Source organism: Desmodus rotundus, chromosome 9 (genome assembly GCF_022682495.2).
Source record: "Desmodus rotundus isolate HL8 chromosome 9, HLdesRot8A.1, whole genome shotgun sequence".
NCBI classification, from domain to species: Eukaryota; Metazoa; Chordata; class Mammalia; order Chiroptera; family Phyllostomidae; genus Desmodus; species Desmodus rotundus.
The window spans coordinates 107,665,261-107,690,100 of NC_071395.1; the positions used below are offsets into that span (position 1 = coordinate 107,665,261).

Consider the following 24,840-nt stretch of genomic DNA (forward strand, 5'->3'; position numbering starts at 1 on the left):
TTAAGTGGTGGTGGCTGGAGAGAGGGGAGGCTGGGTGGATGACACTGCAGGAGAACTTTGGAGCAGTGACATTATCTGATGTTTAATTTCATAAGGGGAAAGCCATGTTGCCTGAAAGCCCTGCAGAGGTACTCGAGGCCAGCCTGGGAGCGCACGCAAAAGGGCAGGAGTGAAAGGCAGAAGGCCCTGTTCCCTCGTGGGGGCAGGAGGGGATTCTGGCACAGACACAAGAGGCAGGACAAAGGAAGAATCTACAGACTCTCCTTGAGGGCGGGGGGGTGGGGGTGGGGGTGGGAGGCCTGAGGCAAGGTGCTGAGATGCAGAGGAAAGCTGGTCCAGCAGGGAGGGTGCCTGGAGCCAGCCTCCACCCTGGCCAGAGCTGGGGGGGAGGGGGCGGCCTGTGGAAGCAGGGTGGGGAGGGGGGTAAACATCATGGATGTCTGTCAAGTCATCCCTTTCCATCTGGAGGTTCTGGCCAGAGCTGGGTGGGATTCCCCACTCTCTATAATAGAACTTGACACCCGAGGAAATAAGGGGTTTGGCCAGGATCACAGAGTAAAAGCCAGAAGAAAACCTAGAAGCCTCCCTTGTGCCCTCCAGGAAGGAAAGTCTCAGCATCAGGACTGACAGTGGGGGAGGCAAGCAGCTGGGCCTTCAACACTGAGACCCAGACCGGAGGCCTCATATCCCAAAGGCTGCAGGGGCCCTTGGCCAGCCTTCCACCTGACCCAAGCCACTGCTCTCTTCCTAACCACTTTGGTGACTGACCCCATCGTGGATAGTAAGTATTAGGTCACCCCCGCCCAACACCATTCCGAGGAACAGGACTGGAAATGTAGTATATGGCTTGGGAAGGGGAATAGCTGCAGAAGGTTCTTGCCAACTGACCACAGACCCTGCTTTTCAAACACTCCCCTTCTTGCAGTCCCGGCAAGGCACCTGGCTGTCCCTGCAGAGCCAGGCTGACTCCCCACTGAGCTCCATCCTCCAAGGGTTATGCCCCACTTAGAACCCTCCCCCGCCTGCCCTGGCCGTCCCAGACCCTCCGCAACTCCCTGTCTGCAAACTCGCTGTCCCAGGTGGCTCGACCAGCGCCAGATCTGACTGTGGTTTCTAGGTGTGGGGTGATGGGCAGTCACTGAGTGGACTCTCAGTCCCCCCAACAGCTTTGCAAGGTTGGCATTATTAGCCTCACTACGCACACGAGGAAACGGGCAGAGGGGTGGCCTCACTGACGAAGTCGAACAGCTAGAAGCTGTGAGGGCCAGGCCGCCAATTCAGGTCCGGTGACCCCATCACCCATCAGCTGTTATTACTCCCATCCCTACTAGAAAAAGCAACTTACTTCCTGGGGATCATGGCTCAAAAGCCTCAAGTGTCTCTTCTCAATAAACTGTCAACCTCCTTAAGAGTTGAGTGATATGTGCTTCTTTCTTCTGGGGCTGGTATGGGACTCTGCATGGGGGTGGGGGGGGGCGGGCGCCAATAAACAGTGTGAACTCTCTAGCCTGGCTACCCAGCTCCCTGTCCACCCCCAGCCAGACTTTCTGCAGAGGAGAAGGGCTTTGCCCACCCCTGTCCGGGGCCTTGGGTCTTACCCCGAAGGAAGTACTTGAAGGTCTCCTTCATCATTTCCTTGCGGATCTCAGGATGGGTGATGGTGTTGAGCAGATGTCGCCGGTCAGGCTGGTTAAATATCAGGTCCCCCAGGACCTTGCGATTAATGTCACCGTTCTCCAACAAGACCTCAGTGCCGAAGGCCTCCACGATGCGCCGGTGGGCGGGGTATCCTGGCTGCACAACTGTGACATGAGGAGGCTGGGTCACTCTTTGGAGCCTCTTGGCCAGCCAGAGGACCCCAAGTGACTAGAAGCAAAATGACAGAGGGACCCAGGGGTGCTTCCCTCAGCTGAAACCAAAATGAAACAAGGGGAAGGAAGATGGCAGACTGCACCGAGTCCCTCATGTTGGTCACGGGGTGAAGTGAAGCAGGGAGACGTCGGACAGGAGGCGGCAGCAAAGAGAAAAGCAAGAGGACAAGCATGGGGTAGGGAGCGGGGCACCAGACAGGGCTCAAACGAAAGTGTTCCCCTCCTCTGGGGCCTTGGCAGGCCTTAAAAAAAGGGTGGAGCAGCCTCACCTTCCTAAGGAAGACCTTATAAAAAGGGAGCGGGGGAGCCATCACGCACAAGCCCACAACCTGAGCCCTCGGACTCACCGTGCCTGGCGATGACATCGACGTCGATCACCGCGCACCCCAGCTGCTGGAACACCTGGATCACTGAGCTCTTGCCCGAGGCAATGCCCCCAGTCAGGCCCACCAGGAACATCTTCCCAGGAAAAAGCGGTCAGGGAGATTGAGACCCAGAAGTCAGCCAGTCACTGGGGCAGGGCAGGCTCAGCCAATCAGGGTGGGCCGCTGCAGGAGCGCCAGCAGGACCTGCCAGTTGGACAAGAGCAGGCCTGATCAGTGCTGGGGGAGCAAGGCAGAGGAAGGGGAGGGAGGCGGCTTGGCCGGGCAGTCAAGGCCAGACCTTGGGGAGCACTGGGTCCATCCTGGAACAGAACACTCTTTCAGGAAAGGCCTCCAGTATTCTTTTAAAAACACCCATGCCCTGGCTGGTGTGGCTCAGTGGATTGAGCCCTGGCCTTCAAACCAAAAGTCTGCCCATTTGATTCCCAGTCAGGGCACATGCCTGGGTCGCAGGCCTGGTCCCCAGTTGGGGGCGCATGAGAGGTAACTGGTCAATGTTTCTCTTACATATGGATGTTTCTCTCCCTCTCTTCCTCCCTTCCCCCCTCTCTAAAAATAAATAAATCTTTTTTTCTTTTTTAAAGATTTAATGTATTTATTTTAGACAGAGGGGATGGCAGGGAGAAAGAGAGGAAGAGAAACAAAGTATGTGGTTGCCTCTCGCACCTCCTACTGGGGGACCTGACCTGGCCTGCAAACCAGGCACGTGCCCTGACTGGGAATCGAACCGGCAAGTCTTTGGTTCACAGGCCGGAGCTCAATCTCAATCCACTGAGCCACACCAGCCAGGGGAAATAAGTAAAATCTTAAACAAACAAACAAAAAACACTCATAAAGAAAGCAAAGTAACGCAGCCTAAATTTAGCAAAGTGCTGAGGAGGCAGAAGAAGGTCAGGTGCCGTTAAGCAAAGTGTGCTTTCAGGAGGTGGCAGTAACGGACGCAGGCACACTTCCAGTAGGAAGGGGACACCTGTCCCTCTCTGGTGAACCCAAGGCACTTACCAGATGCCCACAGAAGCAATTTGCCCTCCCCAGCCTCCACTTTCTAGTGTGGGGCACTGAGGCTCACGGGAAGCCACGGACTGGACTGCCTGGCCCACCCAAGACCAGCACTGGGACCGGGTGGCTCGTCTAGAACAAGATGAGTAATCCCTCCTTGTCAACCAGAAGTGGGTCAGAGGGGAGCCTCAATGGCAAGCGGTGGATCAGTGGCCACTAAGCCTCAGGTTAAGAGAAGTTTGGGTCTTGCCAAGAAGGAATGTGAGGGAAGGACAGGCTCGGGGGGGTGGGGGGTGGAGGGGGGGGACCCTGAGCCTGGTGGGATTTGAGGCTCTCAGACCGTGGCAGCAGCACAGCAAAGGTCAGGCGCACGGACCTCTTCAAAGCCAGTTCCTCGCTCACGTGCTGTGCAACCCCAGGCAAGTCACTTTCCTCTCCGAATCCCAGTTTTCTCCTCCATAAGATGGGGATGACTGCATCTGCCTCATTCATAGGCTGTTGTACAGACTGAGAAAATGTTTATGAAGTTCTCGGTGTACTGCCTGATCCAGCAGGGGAAGTGAGGGTGGAGGTAGGGGGTAGGACGAGGGGGGACAGTCAGATTGCAAGAGACTTTCATGAAGTTATGTCCCCATTCCTGCAACCGAGACTATCTAAGAACAGACTTTTTAAAAAAGTCACGTTGCATTACCTGGAGTAAACAGGGTTAAGCATGTCTTGAACTTTGCTCCCAGACTGAAAGAAATTTAAATTGAAGGCCAGGCTTGCCCATCCTTCCCTCAGCATCAAATCCCGTCTCCAGGAGCTGGAAATCTGTCACAGGACTTTGCTGACATTGTTGTTGCTGAAGAGCAGGTTTACTGTCCTGACTACACTCTGCACGCCCCCCCCCCCCCCCCGCAAGGCCACACCAAACGACAGGGGGAGGCAGCTGCTCAGACGTGAGCTGAGGGGATGGGTGGCTTGGAGCAGCAGAGGGGCCAACCTCAAAGTTTAGATCTGCCCGGGCTCATTCTCACCCAGGGAAGCCAAGGGTGGAGAGGGGAAAATATCCACTGGCTTCGTCATCCACATGGAGAGACCTAACTAAGTTACTAAGCCATCTGCAAAGCACTGCTTCTCAATCTGAGACTGGAGTCATCCCCAGGTGGTCTCCCTCCAGCTTAAAAAAAAAGAGTTAATGCTAGGGTTCAGTTGTCCGAAAGAAAACAAATCATCTACTCTGCAGAAGTTTGACGTGGGGAATTCAGCAAGAGTTTTTATTTATGTATTTAAATTGATTTGAGGTGGGGAGGGGAGGGAGAAAGAAAGAGAGAGAGAGAGAGAAACACCACCTTATTGTTCCCCTCATTTGTTGATTCTTTTACATGTCCTGACTGGGGATCAAACCTGCAACCCTTGAGCATCAGGGCACCACTCCAACCAACCAAGCTACACGGCCAGGGCCTCCAGCAACAGCATTTTTAATTCCAATTCCTTCCTGATATCTCCAAATCAATGAGCCTGCTACTCTTTTGTTGAAGCCCAATCTGGAACAATGGGAGTGGGACTCGAGAACAGGTTGTAAAGGGGCAAAGGCCAGTCCTCCTCAGGGCCCCAACCTCTCTACAGGAAAAGCAAGCCACTGTCCCAGGTCAGTGGGGCTTTGCCAGAGTTGGCTGACTGGGTCTGGAAGGCCATGTGGCTAAGATTTCACCCCCTGCCCACCCACGGTTTAACAGGGTACAGCGGGGGGAAGAGGGGTGGCAAATAGGGATTTGTAGTGGGGTCCAGAACTCAGGGTGTCCAGGAAATATTAGAGAAAAATATATATGATGTCCTCTCTCCCAGCAGTCTGAGCTGGGGGATGGGACACAGGGAGCAGGGCCATTGGGAGCTGTTTTGTACAGCAACAGCTGTGCAGCTAACCTCTGGAGTAGTCATTTAACACATCTATAACCTTTAACTGGTTCCACGGATGTGTTAAACAGCTGTGGCTAGCTTTGAGCCAGGGGGATGGGAGTGACTTCCACCCAGGATGTAACTGGGAAGCAACTCCCCCTGGTTACAGTGCCTGCATGAGAGCTTGGAGATGATTGGCTCCATGCCATGGGGCCATGTCTGCCCGGACTTACTATGGACTTACTTTTCTGACAGCCCAGAAAAGCCGGAAGAATATGGGAATGCTGGCAGGTGTAACTGATTGTAGGAATCAGAAATGGGGCTGCAGAGGAAGATTGGTGCAGGGATTTAAACCCAGGCGCAGCAGCAAAACTTGAGAGGAACACGTGGCTTTGGCGGAGTAGGTTGGGACCACGCAGCTTAGACGAGAGTTAGGACCATGCGGCTTTGGGGTGCTCCCTTTTGCCACATGGCTTAGGCGGCAGGAGACTTTGCCTGGAAGAAAAGGGGAGAAAGGACTCTTGCTGGTGGGTCACGAGAAGGTGCCACAAGGCTCTGGATTAACTGGAGATTGTGGCGGCGACACAGTGGATGGTGTTGGAACTGAGGGGCTGCCTGAACCACGGACTTCTACTTCTTTTCCTGAGATACGGTACCCCGAACTGGGCACAGGGAGAAGGAAGGACTGTGGGCGTTTGTGGGTTTTCCAAAGGACTTTCGTATTTTAATGAAGACATTAAGTCATTATTCTAAGTCTGTATAGCTTTTAAGTAAATAATTCCTTTCCTTTTCACCAATCTCTGGCATTGAGATGTCTTTCTCTGGTGGCAGGCAAAGAGAACCTAGTGGGTGGAGGGGAACCCCCAGAGTAAAAGCGGGGGTCCCTTTGGTAATAGCATATCATTCACTCCCCCCACTCCCTGGGTCTGTTCTGTAACAACAGGACCAGGACACTCTTGAGACCTACTGAGCCAGAATCCTGGGGATGGAGGCGCCCAGGCAGTTGTGCCGGGTACCTTGGCTTGGGACCGACTCTAACTCTTCACGGAGAGCAGCAGAGCTGAAGCTCAGAGAGGGGAAGGCACTTGCCCAGAGCCACAGCTGTGAGAGGGCTTGGATGCAACATAAGGCTCCAAACTCTGAGTCTAGACCCTGCCTTTCTGCACTAGGGAATAAAAATTAATTTACCTTTAGAATAGGACAAAATAAGGACGGTGACTTTGTCTGCAGGCAAAGCATTTCAGAGCCCAAGAAAAATGATCCTTGATCACACAGCACTTTCCCTCAGCAGAACAAAGGCGGGTCTCATAGGGAACAAACAGGGCACGGGGGTAAATCCGGGCTGGGCTCTGTCCCAGGCTCCTGGGGCAGCCTAATGAGTACCTTCCCTTCTCTGTGCCCTGGATGACCACCTGCGGAAACAGACCAACAGCTGTTGGGCCTCCGTCAGGAAGGCCAAGGGGACGGAGAAGCACGGGTCCAGGGAGGCCCAGAGCCCCTGGCTTGAAGGGGCTGGACAAATAACAGCTGTTTCTGTCCAGCAAACCCTCCATAACTCATTCCCTTCACCAACTGCTGACTGAGCTCCTCTGGGCTTCGCAGCATGATGCCAGGGACCTTCCCAGCAACCAAAGGGAAACACAGGTCTTGCCCCTCAACAGAAATGGAGAGACAGACGGTAGCAAATGAAAGCCGCTGACAGGTGAGCAAGAGTGGTCACCTGGTACTCATCCTGGGCCTCGGGGTGCGTGTGAGTGTGTGTGGCTTGTTCACCAATCTGCCCAGGGAGGGAGCTACCACCAGCAAGAGCCCAGTGTCCCTCATGGCTTATCAAGAAGAAAACAAATGCTTAGGTTCCAAGCTGCCTCTAAGTCCCACCCTAATCTGTCCCTGCAGCTCCTCCTGAGGCACCCAAGCAGAGGTGGCTGCCTCTGATAACCTTTGATGATCCTTTTCCTGCTCTGGCTCGAAAGTCATCATTCTCCAGAATCTGCTCACTTCTGTTCCACTGCCATTTCCTCAGAGGAACTCCCAAACCTGGCTCTGATCGGAAACCCTAGAAAAGGTTCAGAAGCCCAGGCTGTACCCCAGCCCACTGAATCTGAGTCTAGGGTGGGACCTTGCATCCCAGCCAGCCAAGCACCAGAACCACTGCTAAAATGAGAAGTGGTGGGCTGGAAGTGGAGAGGCCTGGGTCCCAGTCTCCGAACTCTGCCACAGAACTACTTTCAGGAAGCCATCTCAACAGCCTGGCCCAGGGTGGCAAGTTAGGGGTAAGCAGAGCCCCAAATACTTGCCCTTCTCTGAGCCTGTAAACGAGGGAGGGACTGGACTTCCAGGGCTAATGCCAGCATCGGCTCCTGGGGGAGGCAAAGAGTCACACTGGTGCCTTCTTTCTCTGAAAGTGCTCTTCCCAGAGCAGTCAACAAGTGCTTGCTGGAATAACCAAAGAATGACGTGACCTTGGGGGCCCAAGAATCTCCCTGCCAGCACCCAAAGGGGTTCAGAGAACTGGCTTGGCTGTAGGAAGGACACTGAGCTCCATAGTAAGGAAGAAAAGCTGATGCCTGGTGCAAGAGGAATGGAAGCCATATTCCAGAACCCACCCCAGGCCTGGGATTCATCAGCCAAGCTGGGGCTCCAACCCCAAGGGAACCACATCCAATCCTTTCTTTCCCCTTATTCTCCACCTGCAGGGAGGGGCAGCAAGGCGTAAAGAAAGGGAAGGACTGGAGTCAGAAGTGGCATCTAGGCTGTAAAGTGAAGCGCAATTCTACTGTGCTCCATAAATGGTGGGCCCTCTGAATGAGCCTCTCCTCTCCAAACTGCCTTTCGGGTTTTTTACCCCTTGGGCCCCAACAGCCTGGAGGAGACAAAGAAAACCCTTTCAGGGAAGAATGGTCTGTCTTAGAATCTCCCCTGGCCATGTTTCTTAGGGGAAACTAAGAGTGGACCACTTCACAGGCTTCCAGACACGTGCCCTGCTGTGCTCTGCCTGCGGAGTTCTAACCGATAACCTGGGCCGCCAGCACCTCATGCCCCAACCTCTGCAGTCTCCTGTGCCCTGACCCTCCAGCCCCAGCCTTATTTCTCCCAAGGCAGCCAGGGTCAGGGCTTAAAGGACACCTGATTACATCACTCTCCTACTTAAAACCTTCACTGCGCTCTTCCTCCACCGCTATAGCTCCTCACAGACGTCTCTGGGCCCCGTGTGACATGTCCACTGTTGACCCCTCCAGCCCCTAAATCACTCCTAAGCTTGTCATACACCTGCCTTCTGTCCCTGAAGGCGCAGGCGCTTTCGTCCCTCTGAGGCCCCTGCCCACCACACTCACCATCTGGCTAACTTGATTCATTCCTTCAACTTGTCAGGCACCAGAAACTGTTCAAAACAAGCACGCCTGCCCCCCATAAAGCTCAACACCCTCTGCCCAGGAGGGGTGGGAGGTGGTGCTAAGGTGCTAAGTAGGGGAGGGAATCAGTGTTTCAGATGAAGGACAGGAAGGTCTCTCTGAGTGAGGCCCTAAAAGCAGCAGCGAGCAAGCCACCGCTCCTTTTAGAGCAGCCTGGTCCTCCCTCCAGCCCAGACCAGGCCCTGACACCGCCCACCACTCCGTTTCCTTTCTTTCCCTTGTACCTACTGGGCGTTGTACTTTTACAATATTTGTTTCACTGTTTCCAACACATTATATAAAACAAGCTCCATGAGGCCCTGGGCTGTATCCCTTTCGTATCCCTTCGTCTCCAGCACCTAACAGCGTCCAATGTGTGTGTGTGTCACTTATCAGGTGAAAGATGACTAAGTTACTGAACCTTTCTTCAATTCAGTTTCTTCATCTGCAAATCGGAGCTAATGGCACCTATGCTCAGTTGCCGTGCAAGATAAATGGGTTAATACACCCGAAGTGCCTAGAATAGCACCAGGCACACGCTAAGCACTCAACCAATGTTCCCTATTAGTTATGAGAGAGTGTTTGATAACTATGATAGAATGAATGACTGAATGCCCAAGGAAGGAGAAGGAAAACACCTGGGATTACATTCTCCTCTCAGGGGCAAAGGGGAGGCTGGACCCAAACTCCCAGCCTGCTCCTTTTTCCCTCAGACCATGCTGCTCGCTGCTAGTAAATCCCTCCTGGAAAAAAACAAAAGGGAAACAAAACACCCAATGGGTTAAACAGAACAAGGAATCGGTATTTGAATGGGTCTTCTTTCTTTCCTCCCTTGGGAGAGCTTGGGACTTAAGTTGGAAACGGTTCTATCGCTTTGCACCCCCCAGCAGCAGCCCATACCTGTGGGCGCAGGAGCAGGACCTGGTTCCCTCATTAGCTGGCAGCTTCACTTCCTCCTCCTTTTGTGGCCTCTCAGGATCTCATACTGGGCACGTCTGACCAGCCAAGTGCTTCTCCTCTGAATTGCGCTCCAAATGGGGGAGGTAGCCATTTTGCTCCAATGATCAATATAATCATTCATGAATAGAGTCACTCCCTGTCTTGGGACCCAATTATTTTCTTGTGGAAGAGGTGGTTGCAAAAATATATTGTTTTCCAGTTAACTAGTAAATGCTATTTTTAGCTATGGTTTCCCCACTCCTAATCTTGTATTATTGGTGAGAGGCTGCTGTTTAAACCTGAGTCCAAGAACCCTCGTCTGCTAAGTCTATTAAAAGTCACCACCTTCCTCAGACTGCCAATTATCTGAAGGCGTTGGCAGTCAGTCTTCCTCTCCCTTCTCCCCTTGCCCACACCAAGGGGAGGGAGGGAACAGGTCTTTCTTCTTGAGCACTCTCGACAAGCACAAACCAGTACTCCTGGGAGCGCTTATAGGTGAGCAGGGAGGCTGACTGGACTGGACTACTACGCTGGCATGGATACAGAAAAGGGATCAAAGGGAATGCCATCTCTTGGGTACTCCGAAGTCACAGAGGCCTTGGCTGACATCTCAGCTCTGTCCCTTAAATGAGCTGTGTAGCCTTGGGCAATACCCAAGCATTGTGGACTTCCGTTAACTTGCGTGTAAGATGGGATTAACAGTGACTACTCACAGGGGTTTTGTCAAGATTAAATGAGGTAACACACGTCATGGTCACCTCATCTTCTGCAACTCAGTGTGCCGTCAGTCTCTGCAGTCAACTCCGTTTCCCTAAATAGCACCTCCATCCTTTCAATTGCTCAGGCCAAAAATGTGAGTGTCCTCCTGGCTCCTCCTTCAAACCCATCAGCGCCCCCTGCCAGCTCTGCTTCCCACCTTCACAACCAAGTCAGACACCTGGTGCCACCTATCACTGCCATCCTGCTCCTAGATTACTGCAGCAGCCTCTGAGTGATTTCCTTGCTGCCCCCTTTGTTCCCAACAGTCTGTTCGTAATACAGCAGCTAAGCTAGTGTGACCCTTTAAAAATGCAAGTCCACTCATGTGACCGCTATGCTCAAATCCCTCCAATGGGTCCCCAATCACTTGGAGCACAAGCTAAGTCCTTACAGATTCCTACAGGGGTTTCACGACAGCCGTGGGTATTTCCTCTGTAGGCATCTCCCGTCACTTTCCCCCTTGATCAGGCCCCGCCTGACACACCAGCCACCTTACTGCTCCTTGACCGTGCTGGTGCACTCCCACCTTGGGCCTGTGGACACATTGTTCCCTCCCCATGGAAAGCTCTTCCCTCAGGGGACCGCATGGCCAACTCCCTCCTCTGGCCCACTGTCACCCCTGTACCAGACTGTCCCGAACATATAATATAGCATCCCCACTTCACTCCTTTCTCCTTTTGTTCACTTTTCTTCACAGCACATCAATTCCCCTCTGCCCAATGTACTGAGTGCCCGGGCTTATTTATTGTCACCTGCCTCTCTTCCTAGAATCTGGGCACAGCTGTAGCCAAGGTGCTTAAAACTGGGCCTGGAAGTAGAAAGCCCTCAAAAGATCTGTTGAATACGTAAAGCATGGAGCAAAATTTCCAGCTCATGGGTAAGCCGGAACTCAACATTAATTATTTTAACATAAGAGCACATGTGGTCTAGGAAACCTACTATGAGAATCACAAAATCTTTTCACATTGCTTCCCACCCACACCTCCCTGGGCTGACAGTATCTTGGGCTCACAGACAGAGAAACTGAGGCAGAGTACCTAGGAAGGTATACTTCCCACCAGGCAGGAACCAGAGCATAAGAGCAGCCACGCATGGAGTGCTCTCCATGTGTCAGGGACGTCCTTGATGCCACCTGATCAACAGAACCACCAGTAAAGCCAGTTCTTCAATTTATTCTCATTCTAAAAGTGAAAAAATGGAAGTCAAAAGAAGTTAGGGATTTACCCACAGTAGTTCCAGGCGGTCCTCATACTAGGGAATGAGAAGCCGGGATACATTAAGATTTTGCAAGGGGCACAAACGCATGGTTTAAAAGGAGTCAATTTCAACTCAGTTCCACACCTTCTTCCTATGGGAACAGACCAGCCATGGCTTTTCCCTGTAGGCTCTCTTTTCCCAGGCCCCCCATTCATACTCACCCACCTCCCACTGCTTCAAAAAAAAAAGGCGTAACTACCCACCCAGGGCAAATGTTACTAAGGTGCTTTGTCCCACAGTGCAAATACCCCTGGCCCCACAAAGGGGCCATTCAAAATAGCAGTATTCATGCTGAGACTGTGACTGCCCATAGTGATGATGTAATAAATCCTCCTGAGTCAGGTGGTTTCCAAACCTTTGCTTTTGATCAAATTAGAGGAGGACCTGAAAGTACTGTCAGCTGACAGGTCGTTAATAAATGATTTCAGTGATAGACCACTGTGATTTTTTGGCCCATAACTCAGAAGATGTTCCAAGAATTGAGTAGTACTGCCACAGCAAAACGCCTTTAACTCCTGTGTATTTATTTACGTGAACCAACTTTGCCAATGCTTACAACCATGGAGTAAAAAAGTTATGCTGAATCCAGCATATACATACGTGTGAATGTCTGAACTGAAGAAGTTCCACGCAGCGTAGGAAGAGAAGCATTTCATAGAAAACTTTTTGTTTAAAAATGATCAAAACTAGTAATATATTTGATCAACTGTGTACTTTAAATTCTAAAAATGCAATCTCAAGGAAAATGTTTGCTATGACCACAACACAATTTTCAAAAATGTTTTAATTTTTGTAGGTATTTTTGTTGCAGATTAGTAGGGCAACAAACCAAAGGCTTTCAATCCTAAAATCTATTCTACTAGAAAATATTCTATGGAGGAAATAAGTGGAAGTATGTGTTCAAGGGTGAAAAAGGAACGATGTAAACCTTCAAATGTTAAATAAAAACTGGCTCATGGATTTTTTTTCCCCAAAGGATGAGGGAAATCAAATCACTCTGGTATTTAGGGTCCACTGAAGATTTACATTCCTGATGTAACAATTTGATTTTTTAAATACCAATATTTACAATTAACTACAAATCATATCCTTTACAGCTATTGAAACCTTCAGAAAAAAATTTAGCTACCTAGAAATGTGCAAGTGGGTAGTTTTCAAAACAAAGTTAAGCACCCCCTACTTGCCTGCCTTCAGCTATCGGCCCTAATCTTTTCTTCTAATGGTCCAGGCAGGGAAAGGCTCTGAACCCTTGAAACATTTCTGACTGCTCTAGACAGAAGAGGATTTGGGGGGAATTTAGGGCCCTGCTAAGACAAAACCACCCAAACTGGCCTGTCCACTTTCTATTCATCAGCCAGCTCTCTCCAGCATTCCACCATTTCCCAGGCCTGCGTTTGCAATCCGCCAAATCAATCTGATTTGTTTACGAAAAATCAGCTCCCCATCCCATATTCAAAGTCTTCCATTTCCTTCAGTTTAAAACTAGGACTTAATGTCACTATTAATTTGGGTGATAATTCTCCCATAAGTGAGCAAGAAAGAAAAATATTTTAAAACTTCATGAACCAACTCAACGCCAAAGGTGCTACCGCCTCCATTTGGGAAGCTGGCTAGCGGGTGGGGGGAGGGGTCTTCACTAAAACTTCCCAAGTAGTCTAGCCAGCGGGGGAAGAGAAAAGCGGAGGGGAACCTGTCTGAAGAGCGAAGACGATCACTCGGCAAAACAGGAGCTACCCAGCACAGAACTTTACATCCATCCTGAGACAAGTATCATCCTCATTTCTTTTCAGATGAGTAAATTCAGAGTCGGAGTGGTACGCAGTCAGGGAACAGGAAAGGGCACAGACTGGATTCAAAAATCAAATTTAGGAATGACCAGAAAGCTCTACAATAAAATGGCTTTGGGCTGAAACTGGGTTTGAACCCACGTTTTCCGCCTCTCTCTACTTGTAAACCTTTCTTCACAGCTGTAAAACACGGAAAATAGCACCTTGCTTAGTAGGATTGCTGTCAAGGCAGTGAGCCGTAGATGTAAAAGTGACCCAATGACTGCTACGTAGTATGTGCTCAATAAATTGTAACCAAGGCTTGGGAAAAAAGGCGCGTACTCTAGACCCCATCACGACTGGCGCGCCTCGGGCTGCGGTTCTGCGCGCCCAGGGCCCGGCCCAGCAACGGGACACAGGCCAGTTGGCCTATAGACGCGGGAGAAAACAAAGCCAAACCCGGAGCCGCCCGCCGGCCCGCCCACTTCCCGGGGCTTGGGCGCTATCACCCACACGCCCGCGCGGCCGCTACATACCCGAGGCCTCTGACCCGACCTGGGCCGCCGCCGCTCTTCCAATCTCAGGGACGCTTACTGAGTGACTACGGGTGGGCAGGCGGGGCTTCGGGAGCACGCGTACCGGAAGTCCTGTCAGCGGAAGGGGCGGGGCGGGGGAGCTGGGCGTGGCCAGGTAACAGCAACCCGAGAGCCCTGGCCAGTGTGGGGATCCTAGAGTAATTCCTCCCTCGCAGCGAGAGCATTCCCACGTGGGAAGCTAGGGGGCGACTTGCAGTGTACTAGCTTCAAATCCAGGCCTGGCCATCATTGGCTGTGTGGCCTCTGGCAAAAGTAACCAAAGCTATGGTAGTTAACTGAGCCATCCTTACCTGCCAGACCCTAAGAGCCTACAGATTACCTACAGATTCTGTACGAGTTATCTCATTGAATTTCAACAGCCCTTGAGGTGGATACCGTTACCGCCCCCACTTTACACAAGAGGAAACTGATAATTTAGAAATTAACCAGTTCGCTCTGTCTTACAAAGTCAGTTGGCTGCAGAGCTCAGATTCTGTTCACAGAAGTCTATCAAGTCATTTAGCCTCTTATCCCGTCTCCTGTAATAAATCAGGTAATTGCTGTGTCACTTGTTGAAAAAACTGGAAATACAGCAGCCCCCCCTTTTATCCGCGGTTTTGCTTCCATGCTTTCAGTTACCCACGGGCAACCTCAGTCTAAACAATATTAAAGGAAAACTTCCGGAAATAAATAATTCATGTTTTAAATTGCCTGTCTTTGAGTAATGTGATGAAATCTCATGCGTCCTGCTCCATCCCACCCAGGGTGTGAATTACCCCTTTACAGCTTATCCACACTATCCACGTGTAAGTCACTTAGGAGCCAACTCAGTATCAGATCAACTGTCATAGGATCACAGTGCTTGTGTTCAAGTGATCCTTATTTTTTATTTTATTTTTTTGCAGTGGAGAAATATTGGCTATTTTATTATAAATGGCACCACCCAGCAGAATGGGAAGCTAATGTTCAAAAGCCCAAAACTCCCCCATGGTGTATACGTTGCAAGTTATAAAGGGCACAATCACAAGACACCATGGGATAGGGGATTTGGGGTCGTGCTGGGAGCTGATCAGTTTTAAGTAAGGGTAACAAATCATTCTTTCAGGTCTGGAGAACAGTTCTGACCGCTGTTCCAGTGTTCCTTTGTCTGGTTTCATGGTAAAGTAGCCAGGGGTCATCCCACCTTAGGGCTCAGGACCTGAAACATAACTTAGGTCAAGATGTTATATCTACCTGGCTGGTGTGACTCAGTGGATTGAGTGCCAGCCCGTGAACCAAAAGGCTGCTGGTTCGATTCCCAGTCAGGGCACATGCCTGGGTTGTGGGCCAGGTCCCCAGTTGGGGGTGTGCAAGAGGCAACCACACATTGATGTTTCTCTCCCTTTATTTCTCCCTTCCTTCCTTCCTCTCTAAAAATAAATAAATAAAATCTTTTTAAAAAAGAGAAAGATGTTATCTTCAGCCTGACAGAGGTCTGGCCCGTGTGACCATTAGTCAGATCCAGGATACTGTCTTCTGCACCTAGGGGGTTGCTGATTATCCCAGGGAAAGGCTAGATTTCTAAGGGGCATATATAGAGAGAGACAAGTGATTTCTAGAGCTAGGATTTAAAGCTAAAGTTAATCAGGTTTCAGGTTTGTCTAGTATAGAGCTTATCTGATACTTAAAATGTTTAAAAGATACCACAAGGGTCAGAGCATAAGAAAGCTTAGGTGAATCCACCAACTAGGATAGATGAGGTGGTGTACCCTGGAATACCTGAGGATCTCAGCTCTTACTCTGCAGCAGCCTTACCACTCAGGCTTCCATTATCCAGTTTGCAGTTCAATATCCTTTGACTCCCACCCATGACCTGTGCACCAATCTTTGAACTTACTCTACATCTCCCCTGGGCTCCCAACGTAAGCTGCATTTCTACTTTGTCAGAGAATGTGCTTCAACGCTTATCTCCATTTTTGTTTCACTCTTAGATTTATAATTAAACCTATTCAATTTTCATTATCTGTTCTTTTGCCGAAGTATTCCAATCATCTCTTAATTGGATGAAACTTGACCCCTAGTGGAATCCTCAGTAAGAATTCTTGAATAGAAAATGTCTTAAGTTCTGAAAGTTTAAAACTGAAATTCTTGGCTCACACTTTTTACTTGAGTTTTTGAAAATGTTTCTCCACGCTCGCTTTCTCTAACCCTGTCATGTAGTTGGTGTCACGGGATTTCCATTTTTTTTTAATGTTTTTAGTTTTCAATTACCATTTAAGTACAATATATTAGTTTCAGGTGTTCAACCCATATAAATAATTAGACATTTACATAATTTATGAAGTGCTCACCCGATAAATCTAGTACCCATCTGATACCATAATATTTAATAATTACTCAGTAATGGGCCCAAAGCCCAGGAGCAGTGATGCTGGCAACTCAGATACACCAAAGAGAAGCTGTAAAGTGCTTCCTTTAAGTGAAAAGGTGTGTCTGTACAGGAAAAGCATAGCAAACATAGGGATTGGTACTATCTGCGGTTCCAGGCATCCACTGGGAGGAAAGTGCCCTGCGCAGGTAAGAGGGGGCTACTACACACGACAGCATCTCATGGTGCCTCACATACAGTAGGTGGTCCTTACGAACTCCTGCCCTGACCCCTTTCCCTCTCCCTAAACTGTACTCCTGCGCTCTGCCTCCTTCAAGGTAGCAATCATGTCTACCTTCACCCTTGGTATCCCCAGTGCCCAGCATAGTGCCCCGCACAGTAGGGATCCAAGACACTGAGGGATGAAGTAATTCGACCTCTCTCCCTGCTCACTTCAGTTACTGAGACCTTTCTCCCTGACGTCAATAGCAGGCACCGCGCACTAAACAGGATGATCGCATCTCCTGATCCAAGGGCCCATTTGGTCCAAACACCTCTTCAGTGTTTGACTCCTCCAAATCACCTTTCCCGCACGAACTTGGACATGTCCAGGGTCAGGAGGGAACTCCCTCGCTGATTTCTGAGACAACTTCATGCTGTCTTCGAACTCCAGTCCTGTCAGAAAGCTCTTCCTTAGATCGTTCCTAGTTCTGATCCATGGGGCCGTGCGGACCAATTCTAATACCTATCCCGCAGGACCAGGTCGAACGGCTCAGCCCCCTTCCTGCATCAAACAGCTTACAGATAACTGCGGTGTGCGGTCTGGATCTTTTCCCTACTCCAGACATACCAGAGCGATACTCAGTTTCCATCAATACAGTGGGGGATTCGTCTTCTAAGAGGCACCCTCGCGGTCCAATCTGTCGGCAGCAGCTGCACCCGGCTCCCGGACGGCCTTAGAGGAAAGGCCGCAGGGCTGCTGTGGGCGCTGCCACCAGGGCTTCTGCAGCTCACACACAAAGCCTCCATCATTCGGGGCGGCAACGGTGAACTCTGAGCTGGTTCTAGCTGCTCCCACGGTCGCACTTCATCCCGACAGTGACCTGCATCTCGGTCACCTCTGTGTCCTGGGCATCTAGCATGACGCCTGGAATAGAGTGCAGCCCCAAGTCGTGTGTGATGAGCAACCCTCTGCATCCCGGAGAGATGACTTCTTTGACTCCTGGTTCTTAAAATTAAACTTACTTTTCAGATGTTTATTTTAAATAAATATTAATGTGCAATTAAACTTACACTGTACCTCACAAATACCATTAATATTTATCCTTTATTAAACAGCTTCAAAAAAATAAAACTCCTAAAGGTTGTCACCAACTAGAAGATAAAAGTCCAAACTCCTCAGCCTGAAACTTAAGGCCTCCCATAACTCGGCCCCTGATCGCCGCGGACATGTCTCACCACGTTCCCCTGGGGAAAGGCCCAGGAGGATGGGAATTTAGTTACTGCCGCAGACTTTTTGTTAAAACACCGGGTTCGAGTCTGGACTCACACTAAGTAGCAGGGATTTGGGGCAAATCATTGAACTTACTGTCTTCTTGTCGTAAAACAGGACTTACACCTGCCTTGCTCATTGCAGAGGGTCAACAAGGCAGCTGACGTGAGGGGTCAAACAAGACCGTGTGTTATGTTAGTGCATTTTGTGGACAGTGCAGCCTTGCACACACATCAGGGGCGCCTACACTGTGTTCCTGCCTCCGCCCTCTGCTTGTATCATTTCTGCCCCCCGAAGGCTTTATCCCTTCTCTCTCACCACTCACTCACTTACTCACTCACACATTAATTAATCCAGCAAACACGGAGGGCCTAGGGGTGCTGGCTCAAGGGGTACAGGGGTGAGGAAAATCCAGTCTGTTCTCTGCCCTCACAGAATGTAGGGTCTTGTGGGGGGTGGGGGGAATGGTTACAAACAAAAGCAAGGCTGTGACTTAAGCTTAGGAGCGGGTCTATAGGGCCTGCCCTCAGAGGCTATCATGGAGGGTCCAGGATTTAAGCTGTCTCCATTGCCATGTTCAAAGTCTGCTTTCTCCAGGAAGCCTTTCCTAACCATGCAGCCCCAGAGAGTTGCACCCCTCGCCCTGCCCCCAATTTCAATGAGCTTACCTATCTAGCTCATTTCATCATATCCAGTCAGGCCTTGTTACAATACTTTGTTTTCGGGTGAGCCCGGTTTTCGGGATTTCACTGTATGTGAAATTCTATGTCCCAGAATTCCCTTCTGGGCAGGGAATGCGTGGCGCACTCTCTGACACAGCACAGCACGAGCAAAAGGCTGGACCCACTGTGCTCCAGGCTCAGGTGTCAGGGGATGTCATAGGAAGGAAGGGTACCCTTCCCAAAAACGAGCTGCAGCAGAGACAGGACACTGCCTAAGACCACTTCCCCATCCCTCATTTCATGACTGAGCCCACCAGCCCTGTTCTTCTTCAGGGGAGAAAAACTCTTTCCCAGGACATCCAGTCGGCTCCCTAGAGTACCATCGTCCTCCAACAAAAACGTGATCCTATCTGTCCCCAGCTAACAATCACCCGTGGCTCCCAAGTCTTCAGGACAACACCCAAACTCCTCAGCGTGGCACCCACATGCCCTCAGGGTCTGACTCCTGAGTACTCTCCAGCCTCAGCTTCCAAAATGCTCCTCACTCGAAGCTCCAGTCACATCGTCCTTGTTGTAGCACCTCAAAAGCACCTTACGCTCACGCAGACGGCCTTTTCAGACCTCCAGCCTAGAATACCCGCCCTGGTTCGTCCGCTTCCCCTATGAAAACTCGGCTGTCTTTCCCTCCAGGACCCCTTTCTCCCTTGTGCAACATCCTGTGCCCCCCACTCTCCTATACACCGTTCTGTAACAGTCAGTCTGGGTGCTGACCGACTCATGGAATGAAGCTAGGGTGGGGACTGCGTTGGCCTAGCCCTGTTCTCTAGGTCCTGACATTATGAGAGAGTTTTTCTTTGAGCATTAACAGTAGTACTGCTGGCTTCCTGGGAAGGGAAATGATTTACAGGTATTGATGGTCCCAGCCACTTTACAGAGAGTTTAGTGTACACAGTCTCAGTTTACAGATGGCAGTATTCAGGCTCAGAGAGGTTAAATGACTTGCCTGAGGTCACTCATCAGGCAAAGGCAGAGTCGAGACTTAGAACCCAGGCAGTTCTCATAATCACTCTAACCTACTGTGCCCAGGAGCAACCGTGAAAGGATAGTGGAGGTGTCCTCACTAGGAGCCAATTCTTCCAGAACCTGCAGAATTTCAGGGGCACATCCCTCAGGTACCCTCTGGGCCCTACTGCATCCCACTTCCTTCTTATAATGCTCCTGCCAGGACAGGTGGGTGAGAAGAGCCAGCAGAGGTACATGGGGGAACCCTGCTATTCTAGTGCTCAGGAAGCTGGGAATGTTTACCTTGGAAAAAAGAAGAATTTTAGGTAAGCAGCTATTAATGGTAGAATATGTCACAACTACCTAGAAGGACACAGGATCATATGTTTCTACATAACCCCGTAAGTCAGAACATGGCCAATTTTCCACCAATGAGAGCTGTCTGAAAGAGCAAGGCTGTCTCTTATGAGCGAGTGGGGAAGAACAAACAGGAGAACTCTTGAAGCCCCAAGAAAGCATTTATAGACCAAATTTAGGAAACTCTATATTGCACTGTGACTGTAAGCTCAAAAGTAAACTTAGGCACCAGTAATATTATATAGTAAACTATATTATAGTTTAACTATATTATCAGTAAACTGGTAATATTCAGTTATCAAGTGGTCATTAAAAAGAAAAGTCACATATACTCAATTTATTTTTAAAAACATAAAGTTTACATTTTATTATAGAGAAATCATGGATCCTACAAAATCTGTGAGGATTCTAACTTGAAAACTCCTAAGAGAGAGGGGATAAGAGCCTCTCTTACATCCCTTCTAATTCTGAACTTCTCAGAGGTGCTGGATTCCAGAACTTTGGCATCGTATTTGCATTCTGAGCTCAGTTAGGGTCCCACTGCCTGCCTGCCTCCCAGGAGAGGCTCGCCCCTGAGCAAAAACTGTGCACTTTGCGGTAGCACGCAGGGCAGAATGTCTTACTTAAGCTTTGAACTACGAGAATGGTGGGGTCCACAGAAACCAGCACCTTTATTCCCCCCTGTCCCTTAACCCTCTGTGTGTCTGTGAGAAAAGAAAACGCAAGGCTGGAAACTAGAACACCAGCCGTGGGTTCTGGTTCTGCAACTAGATATCATTGTGATTTTTTTTCCCCCCAAGCACAATTTTCCTCAAGTCCCTTTCCCTACCTACTTCACAAGGTCACAGGGGCTACAACGGGTGAAAGTAATACACGGAAAGCTTTACTATTATCATCTTTGACCTCCTCCACTCGTCTGCAGCTGCAGGTAAGGTGGCCCTGAGACAGGAGTGTAGGGGACAGCTCTCAGCCTGAGCACGTGTCTTTGACTGCCGTCCAAAGTCAAATATAAACAAGTGGCGACTACCTGATTTGGATCATATTTACTTCCACTCTTGCCACTGATATAAAAACTAAGAGGTAACAATACTTAGCTCTGTTTTGTTTCCCTAAGTCAGAGGAGAACTGTTTCTTACCATGGGGAACGTTTTCCCAAAGCAAAGATCATTTCCCTTTCTGGCTAAGAAGTTCTCGGATGTTAAGAAGTTCCTTCCCTCACCATCCACAACAACCCAACCCTAACGGGAAACCTCTCCGAACGGGAACCACGTCTTTGGGCCGTCTCCGCAAAACTCAACGTGTATCAGAGCGCACTTTCGATTTTCAGCAGAAGCTGCGTTTCCCTGCTTTGCAAACTACTCATCTGAATAAAGTTTCTAAAACACCAAACAAAACTCAGGTGTGATTAGTCAATCACAGGGTGAGACCCAAGAGACTGAAGCATTCAGTCAAGGCTAAAAATACACAAAGATGTTGCAATTACCTTCTAATACCTGGTTTCCTCCGGTGATGTATGAGACAATGGGATTTTTGTAGTGGTAAAGAATTAAGCGGGCCTATAGGCAGACAGATTAAAGTTGATATACTGATTTTGCCACTTATTAGCTATGTAACTGCAATTTACCAACTAATCTGAGCCACATTTCTTCGTTTGTAAAAAAAAAAAAAAAAAAAAAGGGGAATAGGAGCTCACAAGCTAGGCTTGTTGAGAGGACTGAAAAAGCAGCTCGGAAATCTTTACCACAGAGCCTGGTGTAGAAGGGCTCAATTAAGAGTAATTGCGGAGGGCTGCTGCGGAGAATGAAAGGGACGCTGTGTGCGGCAGAGCTTCGGAGACCGGTACCTGCAGGTCCAAAGAGGGAAGGCCTGACCGGGAAGTCAAGTCTCCTGGGTCTGAATCAGGGCTCCGCACACCACAACCCACCATCTCTCGCGAGGCCTTAAGGAAGGCGGCCAGGAGCCAACCTGGTTTCTTGCAGGAAAGCCCCTGGAAGAAGGCCTGATGCGTTCGGGCTGCCGGTGGGGCACGCCCGCGGGTCTCAGGCTCTCTGACTTACCCGGAAATGGTAACAGTCCTTAACGGCGGTCAACAACGGCTCACCTCTGGCCCCGGAACTAGCAAGGGCAGGGTGAGGTCAAAGCTTGGATTTTCGAGCCTCCCCGGCCGAAACCCTGAACGAGCATGGAACTACAAGTCCCAGCATGCTACACGACCCGCGGGGTCGCAGGGTCAGCCCTCGCAGCGCGGCCGAACGCACACGGCTTCCGAGTGCTGCTAGGCCGCGACCCAGGACAGCCTCCCCTCGTAATTTCTGGGTATTGTAGTCACCTCGATCCGGTTTCCCGGGAATCAGCCGCGCCTGGCTACGGCTCCCTTCGCCACAAAAACTACAAAACCCAGAAGATAGCGCCAGTTCCCCTCGTCCAATAGGAGCCCCCCATGTAGCGAGGCTTGGAGGCCGGCCCTCGGAACAGAAGATGGCGGACGAGAGTGAGACAGCAGTGAAGTCGCCGGCTCCTCCGCGGCCGCAGATGATGGACGGGAACGGAAACGGCCATGAGCACTGCAGCGATTGCGAGAACGAGGAGGACAACAGCTACAACCGCGGGTAACGAGCTCCTCGGAGTTCAATTCCTGTTCAGCCTCCCACAACCTGGGTCTCTGGGGTGCGGGGAAGTCACCGGGAGCTTAGTGTAACCCCACCCCCATGTTTTTATTGGCTGAGACATCGAGATCCTGCCCGGCGATTGGTTTTTGTCGTTGTCGTTTACTAGAGGTGGATGTCTAGTGTATTAAGGGCCGGAGACATTCAATACTTTTATTATATAAAAGTTCCTGTATGTGCGCTTCAGGCTCGTCCTGGGAAGAGAGCCTGTAGGACGATGGTTTTAGGTGGCGGAACGCAGGTCAGTATAACAGTACAGTTCAAAGGGAATGTTAACTTACGTATTGTGGGAACAACGTGATCAGCGGTAAATGAGTAATAAAACATTTCGCGGCCGTTCATCTCCATGAGGAAATTGAGGCTATACAGACCATAATTATATTGTAAAATGTCGCTACAAAATATAAACTCATCTTATAAACCCTGCGTAATTACTGTATAATAATGTTTTGAGGTATACAGTGCCTGTTGCTCCAAATCCGTAAGTTTCCTGAACGATATATAATTAGGTCTTCCAGCATATTGGTTCCGTTAAGTTTGCAAAGTAGCCTCAAGCTTCAAGAAATTGAGTGATGATGCTTCTTGGAGTGTTTGGAGGTGGGTTTAACACTGCATCTCCTGTACTTTAGGGTGTTGCCAACTAGTAACTATTTGTCCCTTCCGCAGCAGAAATGTTTCGAGTGTTGAGTTCTGTTCCCAAATCAGTTTTCACTCTTGTGAGCCACACCCCGTCATTCCTCTTTCTTCACATTGTTGCAATGGCTGGAGCTGGCGCTCACTCTCCCTATTTATATAAGTTTTTTTAAAGGTAAAGTCAGGAGGGAGTGTTCTGGACGTGTAACTTCCGCTGAGACTGGTCTGATTTTCGTAGCCATCTTGTCATTTGCTGTATTGATGGTATTCCTGAAGGTAAGGTAGAAGGTTGAGATCTTTGGATAAAGTCTTTTTAAAAATCCTGCTACCTTGTAGAGATGGGAGAACATAGGATTATTAAAGCGGTTTATAATCTACCAGTGATGAACCCTTAGGTTAAAAGATCTTTTTATGTTCTTTTTAAAAATTAATTTATTTTTTAATTTATCGATTGAGAGAGAAAGAAACATCCATTTGCTTTTCTACTTATTTATGCATTCATTGGTTCATTCCTGTAAGTCCCCCGAGAGAGATTAAACTGGCAACCTTGGCACACTGGCAGGACACTGCTGAGAAGGTAGAAGAAAAGGAAGCTTGTCAAATTTGATTTTATAAGACTATATTCTTTTGGTGTAACTCACAACAGACTTAATGTGGTAAAAGCCTACCACATTAAAGTTTGAAGTTTGAGATTCCTAAGAATGAAAGAACTGAGAAAGAGGAAGGAGGAGGAACAGGAAGAAGGGAAAGTGTAGCCCTTTTGAATAGAGATCCCACTCACAAGTGGGAGTCGTTGAGTTAGAAAGTCATTTCAGAAGTGAAAGTACAGTTTCTTTGCTCTTTGTGTAGTTACTTTTATTTTTTTCTGCTAAGTTGTTGCTCTGACCAGTGTCTGTAGCTCTTTAATGGGTTTTGTTCTCTATAATCTATGAGTCATTTTGCAGAACTGCTTGGCAGAGAGTCCTGTTTTATTAAAGTACAACAGCGTGGTAACCTTGAAAACTCTGAAGGTGTTTCTTTTTTCAGTGATTTTTGTTTTGTGTGTGGTTGTGGTCTGGGTGAACGGACCCTGAATCTAGAGGTCTCGGTGATAAACAAGTTGGGAGGTGGCAGGTGGGAAACAGAGGACCCAGCCTAGAGCTCTGAGTCTAGTTCTGGCACTTGACTCTCCCTTAGATTCTGAGGGAGCGTCAACATTTTCCCATTAGTTGTCAGAGTAAACGGTGTTGGGAAGAAGCTGTGTGGCACTGTGGGAAAAGCTCAAACTTGGGAGCCATTCAAAGCCTGGTTCTGACACTGAATAGTCCCTGTGACCTTGGGAAAGTTACTTAACCTTCACTTGTGGGGATTAAATGAGATAAAGTCTGGAATGCAGTCTTCCCCCGCCCTCCCAGTTTTTCTTCAAATCTTCCCCGTCCTCCTCTCCCAGCTTGCCTCCCTGCCCTCCTCATGTAGGGTAGGCTTGGTGGCTTTTATCGTAACACTAGTTAAGTGACGCAGGTGTCCAGTCCTTGCCTCACTGACCCTAAGGTGCCTGAGAAGAGGGTGCATGTCTTTGCAGTGCCTGCTACTCCGTTTGCATTCAGGAGCACCTGCTGGCTGGCTGAAGGGCCAGTGTTGAAAGCCCAGTGTCAGTGGAGTTTCATTGCTCCTCCCTGAGGGGAAGGATGTCAGATATTTCCAGTACACTTTCTTCCCCCAAATAAGTCTCGCTGTAAACCTTACTACAGCTTTTGTGAAATACCTGCAGAAATCAAGGATCCTTGAGTTTACTGTGGAAGTTTTCCACGGCTTTTTGGCTTCTCGAACATTTTTCACATCTTACATTATTTAAAATGTTTTCAGGAAATTTTATGAGT

General features: G+C 49.4%; 2 protein-coding genes across 10 annotated transcripts in view; one reads left to right on the forward strand and one right to left on the reverse strand.

Moving 5' to 3' along the window:
* DCAKD (dephospho-CoA kinase domain containing) overlaps positions 1–21,865 on the reverse strand; it is a 35,405-nt gene extending 13,540 nt beyond the window's left edge. For 4 of the 8 annotated variants that reach the window (XR_011650417.1, XM_045190021.3, XM_071219399.1 and 1 more), the window contains exons 1-3: positions 13,784–13,895; positions 2,219–2,440; positions 1,599–1,802 (exon numbers count right to left, since the gene is read on the reverse strand). Coding sequence is in view for 7 of the 8 variants with exons in the window: in XM_045190021.3 (XP_045045956.2) it covers positions 1,599–1,802; positions 2,219–2,330 (316 nt within the window). In the remaining variant the exon portion in view is untranslated. Of the gene's footprint in view, positions 1–1,598; positions 1,803–2,218; positions 2,441–5,378; positions 5,630–11,261; positions 11,406–13,783; positions 13,896–21,739 lie in introns of those variants that run through there. The other 4 variants (XM_053911085.2, XM_053911084.2, XM_053911086.2 and 1 more) reach the window with 4 other exon arrangements.
* A 152-nt stretch (positions 21,866–22,017) lies between these two features.
* The window catches only part of NMT1 (N-myristoyltransferase 1), a 30,500-nt gene continuing 27,677 nt past the window's right edge, over positions 22,018–24,840 (forward strand). The window contains exon 1 of one of the 2 annotated variants that reach the window (XM_024553606.4): positions 22,018–22,291. In XM_024553606.4, coding sequence (XP_024409374.2) covers positions 22,161–22,291 — 131 coding nt within the window. In that variant the 5' untranslated portion in view covers positions 22,018–22,160. Of the gene's footprint in view, positions 22,292–22,459; positions 22,590–24,840 lie in introns of those variants that run through there. The other variant, XM_024553607.4, reaches the window with a different exon arrangement.